This window comes from Setaria viridis, chromosome 4, assembly GCF_005286985.2.
Source record: "Setaria viridis chromosome 4, Setaria_viridis_v4.0, whole genome shotgun sequence".
NCBI classification, from domain to species: domain Eukaryota; kingdom Viridiplantae; phylum Streptophyta; class Magnoliopsida; order Poales; family Poaceae; genus Setaria; species Setaria viridis.
Window position 1 is genome coordinate 21772723 of NC_048266.2, and position 14373 is coordinate 21787095.

Consider the following 14373-nt stretch of genomic DNA (forward strand, 5'->3'; position numbering starts at 1 on the left):
ACCCATTAGTACTTCTAAACCTAATCCAACTCGAATCACATCCGAGTTGGGCTTCCAGCCCCTTAAGTGTGTGACCCTATGGGTTCGGATACGTATAGACATGGCCCGAGTACTCCTACTCGGCCCAATAGTCGGTAGCGGCCTCTAGCAAGATATGCCAACTCCTATACGCACACAAAGATCATATCAGACGAACCATCACAACATAATATATATGCTATTCCCTTTGCCTCACGATATTTGGTCTAGCTTCAAGCCGACCGCTCTTTCTCGATCCTGTGATTCGGAATCCCTTTGTAGGTTAACTCTTAACCGTACGTAGCATGGCCATGCATTTTCGGATCCGATCACTCCAGGGGCCTAGAGATATCACTCTCAATCAGAGAGGGGCAAATCCCATCTTGATTGACCACGTCTCATAGCATGCTTCTTGACAAACCCGAAAGCTAACTTTATAACTACCCTGTTACGGCGTAGCATTTGATAGCCCCTAAGTAGGTCGATCCACATCTTGAATACATGCAACAATCTCAGGTCTAAGGACAAAGCATATATGTTGTTTAAAGAGAGAACTACTTCTCGTGTTGGGTCAGTCCTAGCACATGTCTCCACATGTGCCCACATTATTAGTTCAACATCTCCATGTCCATGACTTGTGAAACATAGTCATCAACTAATACATGTGCTAGTCTAATATTCATGTGTGTCCTCATATGAACTCCGACTAGGGATAACTTTAGAATAACCATACAAGTAAAGATTTCACACACAATTCACATAATTGCAAATCAATTCAAGTAGCCTTTAATGGATATTCAAGGATCACAATATAAAGCATGGATACAAATGGAATATCATCATCTCTATGATTGCCTCTAGGGCATACCTTCAACACCTCCTTCATCACCGAATGCTACCACGTCACTCCAGGCGGCGGCGGCGCAGTCTGGTTCGTCGGCCCCACCTTCGGCGCCGGCAACACCAGCTCCTTCCCCTTCTCTGACTTCACCTTGCCCACCGCCGGAGCCTTGCCCTGAGCCTTCTTGGGTTTCTTCCCCATCTTCTTGGTGCGCATGTGCTGGTTTCAACCTCAACAAAATGCACTCACCCTCGGATCTCTCTCAAGGGAGCAGCTATGGCGGCGGCAGCACTAGGCAATCGCGACGGCGCAAATGCAGAACAGAAGCACAGGGGAGGAAGAAAAGCAGATATGTTACAGTGGCGTGTAAACCTAACCGAAAAAAGGCCCCCCAGTTATATCTCCGCCACCTCCAGATTCCAAGCGTCAGTTACGCAACGGAAAGGTTTAAAGCAGATTAATTGTCTTAAACACCCAACGGCTACTCTTTTCAACGGGTTTTGACCACTTCAACGATAAAAATCGCCTAAGTGCTCGGGGGCTGCGGGTACCGTACCCGATGGTCAAAATTTTCTTTTTCAGTTACCAAGGGTAAAACAGCCAAGAAGCAGGATTGGCCCTAAACCTGACTCTTCGACTCAACCTAAGGCTTGGGGGCTACTCCATATAGAGTACGATTGTCATCGCACTACCATATAAAAAATTCTTGGAACAGAAGCAACTCAAAGCAAGAAGAATACCTTCCAGCCACGCGACAGTACTCGAGCACTTCGGACACTGCAACCTCTACGACGAACTACTCGGATAGTGCCCACAATACTCGAGACTGTGGCGCACGACTACAAAGTACTTGGGGGCTTGTCGGGCATGCACCCCAGGCCCACAAGTAGACCTTGGACGGCCCACTAAGGGACGTACTCGGATGTGATCAGGACAAGGGGATAGGCTTATCCCACTCGGACTAGTCAAGTATGCATATGGAAAACTACTCGGGCCATGCCGAGTAGAACTCTGTGATTGTACTCGACTAGAACTCGGACTTGTAACCCTATCCTCCCGTGTATATAAGGGCGGGCAGGGACCCCCCTCAAACAGAACCACTCCAAGTGCATCTAAGATCAATACAAACAAACACACATGACGTAGGGTATTACGCGATCTAGCGGCCCAAACCTGTCTAAATTGTGTTCCTTGCGTCACCATTGATTCCTTGATTCTCGACAACCCTTACCGCACAAAAGACCACCTAGGGTACCCCCTAGGCGGGTTGCCGGTCTAAAACACCGACACCGTCCAAGTTTTGTTGGTGCTAGAAGTCAAGGAGGGACTCAAGCAGCACTTGAGTATCACCCTGCCTGGACCGATCTGACCGGTCTGGTAAACCGGTCTGACCGAGCCTGGGCAGTGCTACTGAGTGGGTTGAAGTTTTATAAATTGATCATCTTGCCTATTCACCCCCTCTAGGCAACATCTCGGTCCTTTAGAAGTGATGTATAGAGACTACTGCAGGCGATAGATATGAGAGGAACTTCACAAATATATAGATCGGCACAAAACAAGCTTCTAGGTCAAAATGAACTAGAGGAACACAACAAGCACACGAGACAAATGATTTATTTACCAAAGTTCACTTCCACAAAGGAAGCTACATCTCCATTGAGGAGCTCACAAAGAGCCGGGTCCTCACTAACCCTTTACCTCTCTCAATCGACCACAAAGAGAATTGAGTTACTTACTATGAATCCTCACAAAGAGGATGGGTAATACAAACTTTCCGGATGCACCACACAAAGAGGGCGCTGAAACGGGCAACGCCTAACTGTTTAGAACCAAGCTTCAAGAGTAACAAACGTGAATCGAAGGCCGAAGATGCTTCAAGTGCTCTTGAGATGAACTTGTTGAAGCTCACACTCAAATCCCCAAGTCTCACACCTCCAATCCTTCTCTCATCCAAGCCCTAGCTCAAACTCTCAAGGATTTAGCTCAAAGAGAGAGTGGGGAGTAGTATTGAATGATCTATGGGGTGTTTTGCTTGAGTTAGGTCAGCAGCAATGAAGGAGGGGGCTAAGGGGGTATGTATACCTAAGCCCAAAAAACTAGCCATTACAGTGTTGTTATGTGCTTGTGGAAACTTCTGACACAGGGTCGGAACTTCTGACACAGTTATATTAAAATGGTTGGGAACCCCTCATCGGAAGTTGTTAGAAACTTCCGGTGCTTATTATCGGAACTTTCCGACACAGGGTCAGAACTTCCGATACTGTTAAATTAAATCCCCTAAGTATCCCCGGTCAGAAGTTTCTGAAAACTTTCAGCCGGTATCGGAACTTCGGACCCTATGTCAGAACTTCCAATACTCATAGAAACCGTGAGAAAATAAATGTGCAAGTGCGTGAGTGGTGTCTCTCATAGGTGGTTAGCATCTCAAACGAGCACTTTGACATCTTCAAGCTATCCATCCGCATCCCCCTTTATAGTACGGTGTTCCTAAACTTAATTTCAAAAATAGAAATTCTTTATAGTACGGTGTTCCTAAACTTAATTTCAAAAATAGAAATTATAAAAAGGTATTCTTTTAAGCTCCAACACCGTTGTTCAATAAAATTTGGGGTTCTTTTCTTACACCTTTGCACTTCTTAGAATTTAAACCTATCAATCACTTGATAAAATCATTAGTCCCTTAATCATACATGTTATCAACACCAAAACCCACTTAGGAGGCTAAATGCACTTTCAATATGGCATGGCTCGGCCCTCTAGGTCCATAACACATATGTTAATTAATCAACTTAATTGTTCACTTTTGAAACTTAATAAGAGCATCTCCAGGAGAGTTGGTAAATTTGGATACCTAAAATTGGGTTTAGCTATAGGAGAGAGAAGGTTTTGTAAAAAGAAATGAGCTGTATACCCAAAACTAGTGACCTATATTTCATTCGAGGACTAATCTGCGAATGAAACCCTTTTTTCAAGGGCCAATCTGCAAAAATGATACATCCTCTCCCCACCTCTTCTTCCTCCTCATTCTTGCGCCATTGCTTCCCCCGCGAGGTGTCGTGCCCCTGCTCTTGCCACCCCAACCACCGCTCATCGCCACTGCCTGCTCGCTTGCCGCCATCTAGCGCGCGACAGTGCCCGCTCGAGTGGCGGAGCTAGCTCCCATCCGCGCGGGATCTGGCTGGGGGCAGCGCGATTGCGGGCCCGGCGACACCCGCTTGAGTGGCCCATCTAGCTCCCACGGCGGGGCTAGCCTCACCCGCGTGAATTTGGCCGGAGCAAAGCGATTGCAGGCTCGGCGGCCTGGGCGGGTGCGGAGAGGATAGGGGGGCGGCACCGGAGATGGAGGTTGGGGGGTGGCGCACAGCAGGTGGAAGTTTCTTCCGAGAGGCAGTTGGAGTTCCCAAGCGAGCATAGAAATATAGCAATCCACTCTTTGGATTGGTATATTTGCATATAGGAAAGAGAAATTTAGGTTATAGCCTAAAAATTTTAGGTATAGCAAACCATATAGGTATACTGGTGGAGCAAGTTTTTGGTGGATTTTAGGTATTATGGTAGGTTTTAGATATAGGAATTGGTAATCTACATACACGTATGCTAGCCAAGCATGTCTTATGACAACTACTCTAGCAGTGATAGGAGAGCCGCCTGCCCCCTCTAACCTGCAACTCTTTTCAAAATTTTATCAACTCAAAGGCTGGATGTCGGATGTCCTGCAAGGCATAAAAAAATGTGGGAGATCCTATGTATGCCCTCCTCATCTAAATCCATAGGGATGAACTCATTTACATAAAAATTAGCTCTCATCTCACACATTTTGAGACCAGAGGGAACATTCAGATGCACAGTTGAGCAACATTCGTTACATATGTACTCAAATATATACGTACTCACGCCTTCGTAACCGCATCAAGAATTTGAACATGGGATTGCTGCTTGAGCATCCTGAAGGTAGCATTACTGACTTATTTTGTTTATTACTGTTCAACAATTCAGTTACACCACTCTGTTAAGTTATTACCGTTGTAAGCCCCAGTACATGGAGTGTAGCCTGTGAGGCTACGTTTGCTTATTCAAGCATGTTATTCTACATAACAGATTTCAAGAAGCCCCCATTTGCATATTGGATCAGCATCTGCACCTCCAACTATACACTTCACAACAATTATTGTAAACTGTATGAACTACAGGACGCAGCAAATGCACCTATAGTTGTATGGTATCTATGCTCCACCGTTGTTCTTCAGTACTTGCACTGGATACCTGGCTGCCATATGGAATTTTGAGATCAGTGGCTCCCGGTTGACAGCGCATTTGCCTCAATCCAGTCAAAAGCAAGTGGGCTAAGGAAAGCATCGGGAATTCCGAAAGAACTGACAACAGCAAGGGCATGGGGCCTGAGTTCACTGCACAGTTTCAAGACTTCTTTCCGCACACCAGCTACGTTGCCACGTGACAGATATCCATATCTTAAAAAAGATGCAGATTCATCTATGCTGACCATAACATATAGAGACCTCAGCAAGCCCAGCAGCTCCTGGAGATGATAACGAAAGATTACAATAGCATTATATTTACAATTAAATATTAAATATGGTTCAACTCGCAAATGAAAAATACCAAAGAAAGGATTTTTCATAAACAGTTTTATAGTTTAGGGGGTTATCTGGACTTTAGTGATACTTGAGGGGAGTAATTTAGACTTTTTCCTTTTTTGGAAAAAGTCCAAATCACTCCCCTCAAGTATGATTAAAGTCTGAATAACCCCTAAACTATAAAACCGTTTACTTAACCCCTTGAGATTCCAATACCAGTTTATTTTAACCCCTTGAGATTCCAATACCAGTTTATTTTACACCTTTGCATTTAATTAAAACCGGTTTTCCCTGTGTGGACTTTGAATTCGCTTGTTTTGATAAGCGGGATGGCCACAACAGCATCCATTTGAGGGCTCGTGAACTCACTGTGGTGTCTTGAGGTACAGAAACAGCTGGGAGGAAGGAGGCATCCGATGCTAGTTGGGAAGATCATGTGGGGTTCGAGCTCATGGGCACGTCAAGAGGTCAAGGTCATGTGAAGGGATCCCAGCGGCGGCAACGCCCATCATGGCAGTGAAGCTGCGAATCGAGCTTGCGGTGCCGCGTAGCCGGCGGCACCTAAGCGGGGCGCTGGCGGTCTTGTCGGCGAGGATGTCGGCGGTCCTGTCAGCGAGGATATGTGTGCTCGTCCCGGAAGCAGCGATACGAGCCAAATAGAGGTGGGCAGATTCATGGCATGTTCGCGGCCTCGCCGACAGAACGGTTGCAGCTAGACCGTGGGCGACGAGGACGTGCTCGTGCAGCACTCACTTGTGCTGCCGACGATGTGCTTGAGTAGCTAGCTACTCGAAGCTTGTAGCTACTGTAGCAGAGTGTGGATGATGATCACATCAATTTGGTAGTATGTGTTTTTTCTGGACGAACTACTTACCACTCGCGAGGTTTCAGTGAAGCATGCATACATGCAGTTGTTGATCGTTGCTATCGTCTCATAACATATTTATTTGGTAGGATATATTACGTACAGGTGGCCGAGTGATGTAGGATAGTTGAACCAGCTTTCCACTAGACAAAACCACTTTTAACTGAGTGTAAAAGGTGAAGAATGAGCTGGTTTTCAAATCACAGGGGGTTAAGTAAGCAGTTTTATAGTTTAGGGGGTTATCTAGACTTTAGTCATACTTGAGGGGAGTAATTTAGTCATACTTTTTCCTTTTTTATTCAACTATAATGGTAAGCAAAACAATGCAATTGTGGACTAAAAACCATAGTGTGAAACTGTAAATATACCTTTAGGGAACCAGAAGGAACATTCATCTCGTCCTCCAAAAATATTTGGAGGATTGTACGCTCAGTAAATGCTCTAGCTAAGTCTTCAGCAAGTTGGAAGCTCTGGGAAAATGTCATTTATATCAATGACAAAGAAATTTTAGAACAGGAAAAATATCACACAGTGGAATCTGAATTATACCAGCATCAAAGCCTTTTCTCTGCTTTCACCTCGCGCAAGATGGAGAGAAACCTCCTCTGCGAACTGCTTTAGTAAATCTCTCTCCCTTAAGCAGAACAGGTCCATCTATTAATGTGCACAAACCCAAACTCAAAGTCCGTATGCATGCCATAGATATATTAGAAGTAACAAACTAACTATGGTTACCTGGAACTTGGAGCTCCTTAATATGCTACCTGTTAGCTTATCAGGAATAACAGGGCTTGGACCATTTAGGTGTTCCAATCCCAATCCCTTAAATGGCTTCTTCTTCTTTTGTGCAGCCAAAAATTCAGCATAAAGTGCTTTGCTTACCTAAACAAGGTTAAGTTGTTACAACCACACGAAGCACCTTTCATGAAATACATGGATGACTGAAAACAACAATAACCTGCTGCATTAGAACATTATTATCACCCTCAAATGTGGACTGGACATCAAATTCAGCTTTGAAAATTCCTACGCGGTTCTCAGTCTTTAGACCCTGGCCTCCACATGCCTCGCGACACTCCTAATATATTTATTAGAAAATCCAGTGAGAAAGAATGACTGGAATAAAGAAACATAATGATAGCACTTTCAACACTCAACAGTACCTGAAGCGTAATCATATTCTGCCAAGTTAGTGTGGCTTTCAGAGCACTAGAGTAAATGTGTATGGCTTTGCTCATTTCAGGAGTTCTTTTTACATACATCTTTTTCATAAAATTACCAGCACTGCTCATCAGACATCTGCACAAGGAAGCATAGTGAAATGATAACTGTTACATAAGTGAAAACATTGGCAAAAAAGTGCTATGAATTATTTGTTTCAATTACAGAGTATGGAAGCTTTGTACAACAATAAGGTAACTACCGGAACAAAAAAAATATAGCTAAACTAGAATAAGAACTTGTATTAAATATTAACTATAGGTACATAAAACAATAGCAAGCTAGTAGCATACACTTTTGCTAGCAGTGGTAGAAGGCGTCGCTGGTGACTGGGATAATCAAGCAACAACATTTCAGGACCATCTGGTGTTAATGAAAAGGCCCTCCTCGACAAACCGTACCTCACAGCAATCGCTAGGCCTACCTGCATGCATGGAAAGTAGATAGCATATCATTATGTCCAATACAATTGTATCCATGATTCAACTCTGAACACAAGGCACATTCCTCAGTAAAGGGTAAAACTTATCCAAGCTAGTTCTTTTTGAAAAAATCAACTCTATCTTTTCTGGCAAAAAAGCTAGAATCAGTTCCTCCAAATAAACAATCAATACCCAGATAATTTCCATGCTTGTTCAAATGAGCTATATTTTGGGGAAAATTTGACTTGTTACCTATCCCTTGCCCAATTGAGTAATGTTCCACTTCAGTAAAGTTGTTTGGTTAACCTTTACTGGGACCAGTTTGATTAATTGGTTGGTTAAATTCAAAAAGCAAAAAACTGCAAGCTTAAGGGGACTGTATTTGTTAAATTCATTGACAAAAATATTTTTATGTAATTACATGAAAAGAAAATGCCTTGCAACACACCTTTGAAATGTAGACTGAGTTAACTGCAATGTTTACTCGACCAAGTGTAAGCGGAGACAGGAAAGCTGCAAACCTCTGTAAATCAACATTGTTACTTGTTCAGAAAAAAAAGAACAAAATCTGGCTCATCTATCACGTCAACATATTGAGAGGGAGAAGGGGGACCTGATCTTGATCATCTATCATGCTAACATATTGCCCATCTGGCAAAACATCAGCAACCCAATTAAGCAAGTTCTCGCGAGGAACACGTATATTCTGAAACCTGGTATAGAGGTGAAAAAATAGGACGTGATATACAATAAATGACATATATAACAATACAAAAAACAAGAAATAAAATTACTCACCAAATCCGCCCATTATCAACGCCATTCAATCCAATTTTATGGCCACAGTCAGCTATATGGATATTAGGCAACACATTTCCATCACCATCCCTTATTTGAGCTACAAAAGCATGGACTCCTTCATTTTTCCCATTTATGTGGAGTTGAGAAAAGACTATTGTATGCGTAGCATGCTGCAAAAAGGGATGAACATTTTTAGTAAGATATAACCAAATGCACACCATAGATGCAGAAAGTTAAGCAAGTGAAATGATATCTTACGTTAGCAGCTCCACCAATCCAGTATTTCTGAGCTGATTCACATGGAGTATTTATGATAAACTCTCTTGCTTTTGAATCATAAGTTGCTATTGTCTCTATTCCTCGCACCTTTTGTATGAAAGAAACAGAAGAGCAGAGCTTAATCAGCACTGTTACCCAGATATACACCATCCAAAAATGAAATGCTTAGCCGAACACATACATTGCTTCCATGACCTAGTTCTGTCATTGCAAAACAACCCTTGATATCATAATTTTCCGTGGCGAACAACCATTTGTCGTGGTGGCGCTTTGTTCCAAGAAACTTGATAGCGCTGCCCCTGGAATACATAAAGAAATTAAAGAAACTAAACATGAGAAAATTTCAAACAAAAGAACTCCATATAGGCATATAGCACTATGTTTTAAGCTCTATCAAAATTTTCTACTTAATATGCCACATATTACATGTGAGGAAACACAATTCAAAAAATAAATATAGCTTTTTGTTGAGGCTAAAATTAAGCTCCAGGAACTTCCTTAAATTTTGTCTGAAATTCAGCTCAAAGTTTTCAAAGAAAGCTATAAACATGTCATCAAAGATGAAAGCTTCCAGAGAACTTTGTATCTGTAAAATTAGTGATAGAAAATATGGAAGAACCAGTATTTGTGCTGACAAAAAATTAAGATTAATTGCCAAAGGAAATAGTCTAAGGACAAAGGTGATGGCTTTTTTCATACCATTCATGTATGTTAGTCTAAAGAGCCACAAGAAACTCCTAGAAACGATCATCTAGATGTGAAAATCTCTGTAAAACTTGGTTAACCTCAGACACTAAATACATAAGACAGAGGTAGCAGTCATTCTTCCTCTGTGACAAGTCAGAAATAAATTATAATAGAAGAACAATATCCAAAGGCATCCTGCTGCTCGCATGAGTCACAGTTTCCAGCTGTTCAACGCCATCACCATCACTATTTGTCACAAACCAATCAGTTTTTGTTACTACTATTGCCAATCCAGCACAAGCGAATGACAAATCACGAGCACTGAAACAAAGAGAATCACGAGCACTGAAACAAAGAGAATTCTATAAATGGCAAAACACAAAGCAACCCAACAGGATGACAAGATCAGAATTTCCACACCAGTCTACCAAAAACACCAGATGGAACTCAAATCCAGGAACAATAAAAAGGACATAAACTTGCTAATTTGTCATGAAGCTTGGCAAGTTTTTAGCAGGTCGATCTGGGATGGGGCGAGACGGTCCCGATTTTGCCGGTGTTTGGTTGCGGAGCGAGGGAGGATGGGTGATGGGTCCGTCCCACAAGAGAATATCCACGCTAGAACGCTAGATGCGGGACACCCCCCCTCCCCCCGTCTGCCGAAAACGAGCGGATGGGCTCGTCCTAGTTTGACGCTGTCCTTCTCCGTCTCGCGTGCGAGCTGCGTCGCGTCCAGGCACCGGAGTGCACTGCAGGTGACAGAGCAGGGCGGGGAGAAACAGCGCTGGTAGCAGCAAGAGCAGAGAGCGGGATCCGGACGGCGGCACCTTGGCGGAGCTTGCGGCAGGCGGGGTGCTCGTCCTCAGGCAGCATGCGCAAGCACTGCACGAGGGTAGCTGGCCATCGTGGAAACAGGCGGATGGGAAAGTTAAAATTCCAACTTTCCCTTCAATGGATTTGTAAAGATTCAATGGATTTGTAAAGATGGGTAGTAAAATCCATTTGCAACGGATCAAGGAAGCTTCCAGAGCGAGCGATTGAAACGAAACTCAACATGCCTGACGAATTTGGCCGGCGAGTATCAGGTGGCCAACGGGAGGTCCTTCGGTGGCGCGAGCTTCCCGCAAGCGGACGCGCCTGGCTAGCAGCCACGCGAGCTCCCTCCGCGGGCAGCCGCGCCTACTCCTCCCGCGGGCGGCCCTGCGTGCTCCTCTGACGGTGCCTGAGGCTGGCATTGCCTCGATTTGGATCCATGGACGGGGAAAACGGGAAAGAACAGAGGAAGAGGAAGATCGGAAAGGGAGGCTGACATGCGGGTGCAGATAACGTGTTACAATATCATCAATCCTAGGGCAACTATCCCTCCTATCAAACATAAAACTGGAACGGATCTATCCCATCTCAACTAAATAATGAACGGGACCGTCCCATCCCACAAAAAAAGACATGACCTACCAAACAGAAAACTAGAACTGATCTATCCCATCTCAACCAAATAATGAACGGGACCATCCCATCACACAAAACTGGAACAGGCTCAACCAAATAATGAACGGGACCATCCCATCCCACAAAACTGGAACAAGACGATCCCATCCCATCTCGCCTCCCAACCAAACACACGCTTGCTACCCACGAAAGATCCAACCTATAATAATGCATTAACACTGGAAATTGTAGCAATAGTCACCAGAGGAAGAAGTGGACACCAATCTTGATGGCAAGAGAGTGGTCAGACACAGATGCAGTCGAGGAGGGCGATCTTGCGGAGCTCGGCTTCGGCTCCATCCTCACTGAGCCACCCTTGGAACACCTCGCGCCGCGTCAGATACGCGATCCGATGCATGGTGGCCTCCCGCTACCCTTCCTTTCCCTCATTGAAGTCCGGCCCCACGAACACCCTGCCGTCCGTCCCCGTGCGCCGGCAGCCTCCTAAGGTCGCTCAAAGTGAACGCCGGTGGCGGCTCGCTGGACTCCGACGGGGCATAGCTCAAGCAGCAGGACGGTTCCAGGGAAGTCCTTCCTTGTACAGGGACCGCGGCGCCGGGCGGGCCGCGGGTGACGGTGAGGTCGGGTCCATCACGAAAGGTTTGGGGTTCGGCACGGACAAGGCAGAGTCGTGGAGGTCTGGGTGATCACAGGGGTGGCAACGGGACAACGAAGCAGCTTTGAGGTAAACAAGGAGGCGGCGGAGATCTCTAATGTACGAATCTTGGTCAGGCCCCTTGCCGTCCTCGACCTCCCATCGCGCCACGTCACCTCCATTTTCTCAAGCGTCAAATCGTGCGCAAACGTCTGAGATCGTTCAAGAATTCGGATAATTTTGCAACAAGGCCCTCGTACTTTGCATCGATCCCCCGCCGGCGCTCGACCTCGAATCCGAGTGCCGAGTGGCGGGGAAGGCCGCCAGCGTGGAGGCGGAAGGCCGCGGCCGCGGGCCCTGGGAACCGGTGAGGTTGGGTGCGAGCCCTGGCATGCCGGCCACGGCAGACGAGCAGCGGCGCGAGCCGAGGGCGCAGTTACGACTGCCGGCGAGGCATGGGGCTGCAGCATCCGATACCAGGCGGCGGGGCCTCGGCCTCCGACTGCTGGATCTGGGGGCGCCAACGGCGTGGGGCATGAGGGGACAGCGGAGACTGGCCCCGCAAGGGTGGCTCTGCTGCTCCCGCTCCTCCGAGCGGTGGCAGGCGGCTGCAGGGGCTGTGCACCCTGGCCGGCGAACAATGGCCCACGCCCCGGCTGTCGGAGGGGGCCTCCATGATGAGCCCGAGCTCACCCTCGGAGCCGCGCGGTTTCGCGTGGGTGGGCGGCCGCGGCAGTGGCAGTGGCAGCGAAGGCCGGTGCGTGAACGGTGGACTGCTGCCGGTACATGATGTGCGCGGCTCCTGGCGGCCGGCGAGACGGAGAGGCGTGGCCGCGTGGGGGCAGCGCACGGCTGCGGTAAAGCTCCCAGGAAAAGCTGCTGGCGAGCATGTCGTTGACGTGCTGGAGCTGCTCCACCTCCGGGTCATTCCACTCCGGCGAGGTGGAGACGACTCCCAGCCAGTAGCCACTGCAGCCTGTTGCCCGCGGATGCTGCTCCTCCTCCTCCAAGGATCTCCGCTCCTGCAAGCGGCACTCCTACTGCTTCTTTCTGACTCGTATGCATGCTTAGCATTTTTCTGCAGCCCATTGCTCAACTCAAACAACTTGCTCCTCTATTCTCTGCTGATCCTTTCATTTTCATTGGCAAGTTAAATCTCTCATTCGATGCTTGAAAATCTCCCGACTCCCACCCTTATGCTACCGTATCCCCTGTCAATCTTTAAGTTATGGAACTGATTCTTATAAAGTTGAAAGGGGAGCAATGATTGGTTAATGTATACATCTCTGCTCCCTCTGTGTGATCAGATGAGGAGACCAGACATTCAGACCCAAATCAGCAGAAGTTTTTACAAGAGCAACCGGTGAGCAAATATAAATTCATCAGAACAGTGTCAAATTTGTCCCGGCTTTGTTGTCAGAAACAAGGCGTCGTCTTACTAGAGTGCAAGAAGTGCCCATTAGGACAGAGGCGACGAAGCTCCAGCTCTAGGACGACGAACACTATGGGCGAGCATCACAAGTCAGAGCGCGGAACAGAGGTCAGAGGAGATAGATATCCGCACGATTCTTCAACACCAAGCGTTGTTTTTTCGGAAATCGTAAGCAACCAACCAACCGAGTAATTGCCGATAAAACGTGGGATGAGGAAAAAGCGATGGGCAATTGCCGTACCAGAGGAAGAAGTGGACGCCGATCTTGATGGCGAGGGAGTGGTCGTAGACGCCGAGGCACTCGAGCAGCGCGAGCTTGCGGAGCTCGGCCTCGGCCCCTGGCTCGGTAAGCCACCCGCGGAACACGCCCCGCCGCGCTAGGTGCGCGACCCGCCGCATCGTGGCCTCCCGCTGCGCCTCCTTCCCGTCGTTGTAGTCCGGCGCCACGAAGACCCTACTCCCACTGCAGCGCTGGCGCGGGCAGAAGAGCTGGCTCTCCTCCATGACGCGGAATACCCAGTCGCGCTCCCTGAGGTGGTGCCCGTCGAGGAGCGCGCGGAGCTCAGCGGGCGGGAACGCTGGCGCGGGCTCGGTCGACTCCGGCAGCGCGTAGCTGAGGCATGGGGAAGGACCCAGCAGCGCGACCGTGGCGGCGAGGGGCGGAGGACTCGGGAGCGCGCCGGCGAGGTGCCGCGCGATTGTGGCGGCGCGGCGGCCGGCGGGGGAGAGGGCGGGGTCCATCGGTGTGGGGGAATTTGGATCGTGATGAGATGAGCTGATGTGTGAAAGCGAACCGTGCAACGCGGGCGGGGAAGGAAGAAGCTTGCAAGCTATCGAGACCCGCACAACAACAAAGAGCCTTCCCTGTTCCTTGTTTTTCAAAATAGAAAAAGCGGTGGCTCATGCCGGACGGAGAGAAAGAAGTTCCCAATCTAATCCATTCGTTTGCACCTAATATTGCTTCTGCTATTTTTTCATCCGTCATGATTATTTTGTAAAAAACTCTCAAATGTTTAGTAATCAACCCGCAGTCCAAATACTGAAGAGATGGGAGCTCGGTGGAAAATTGAGGGAAGGGAGGGGTTAAACTGATAATCGTGGCCGGCCGGCACGTGCCCCCTCCCTCGGA

The 14373-nt window shown here is 47.3% G+C and overlaps 1 protein-coding gene across 2 annotated transcripts; it reads right to left on the bottom strand.

The window, feature by feature from the left end:
• Positions 1 to 4805: 4805 nt before the first annotated feature.
• LOC117853000 (acyl-coenzyme A oxidase 3, peroxisomal) lies at positions 4806 to 14077 on the bottom strand. 2 transcript variants are annotated; one of them, XM_034735339.2, is made up of 13 exons: positions 13486 to 14077; positions 9224 to 9341; positions 9022 to 9129; positions 8761 to 8933; positions 8576 to 8675; positions 8411 to 8485; positions 7834 to 7964; positions 7483 to 7618; positions 7278 to 7397; positions 7055 to 7201; positions 6869 to 6973; positions 6688 to 6789; positions 4806 to 5396 (listed from the first exon to the last, which is right to left on the bottom strand). In XM_034735339.2, exons 1-13 carry the CDS (start codon positions 13983 to 13985, stop codon positions 5148 to 5150), a joined length of 2064 nt encoding a protein of 687 aa, XP_034591230.1. In that variant the 5' UTR covers positions 13986 to 14077; the 3' UTR covers positions 4806 to 5147. The 2 variants fall into 2 exon arrangements, with proteins under 2 accessions (XP_034591230.1, XP_034591231.1); XM_034735340.2 differs by lacking the exon at positions 13486 to 14077 and adding an exon at positions 11420 to 11532.
• Between the last annotated feature and the right edge of the window lie 296 nt (positions 14078 to 14373).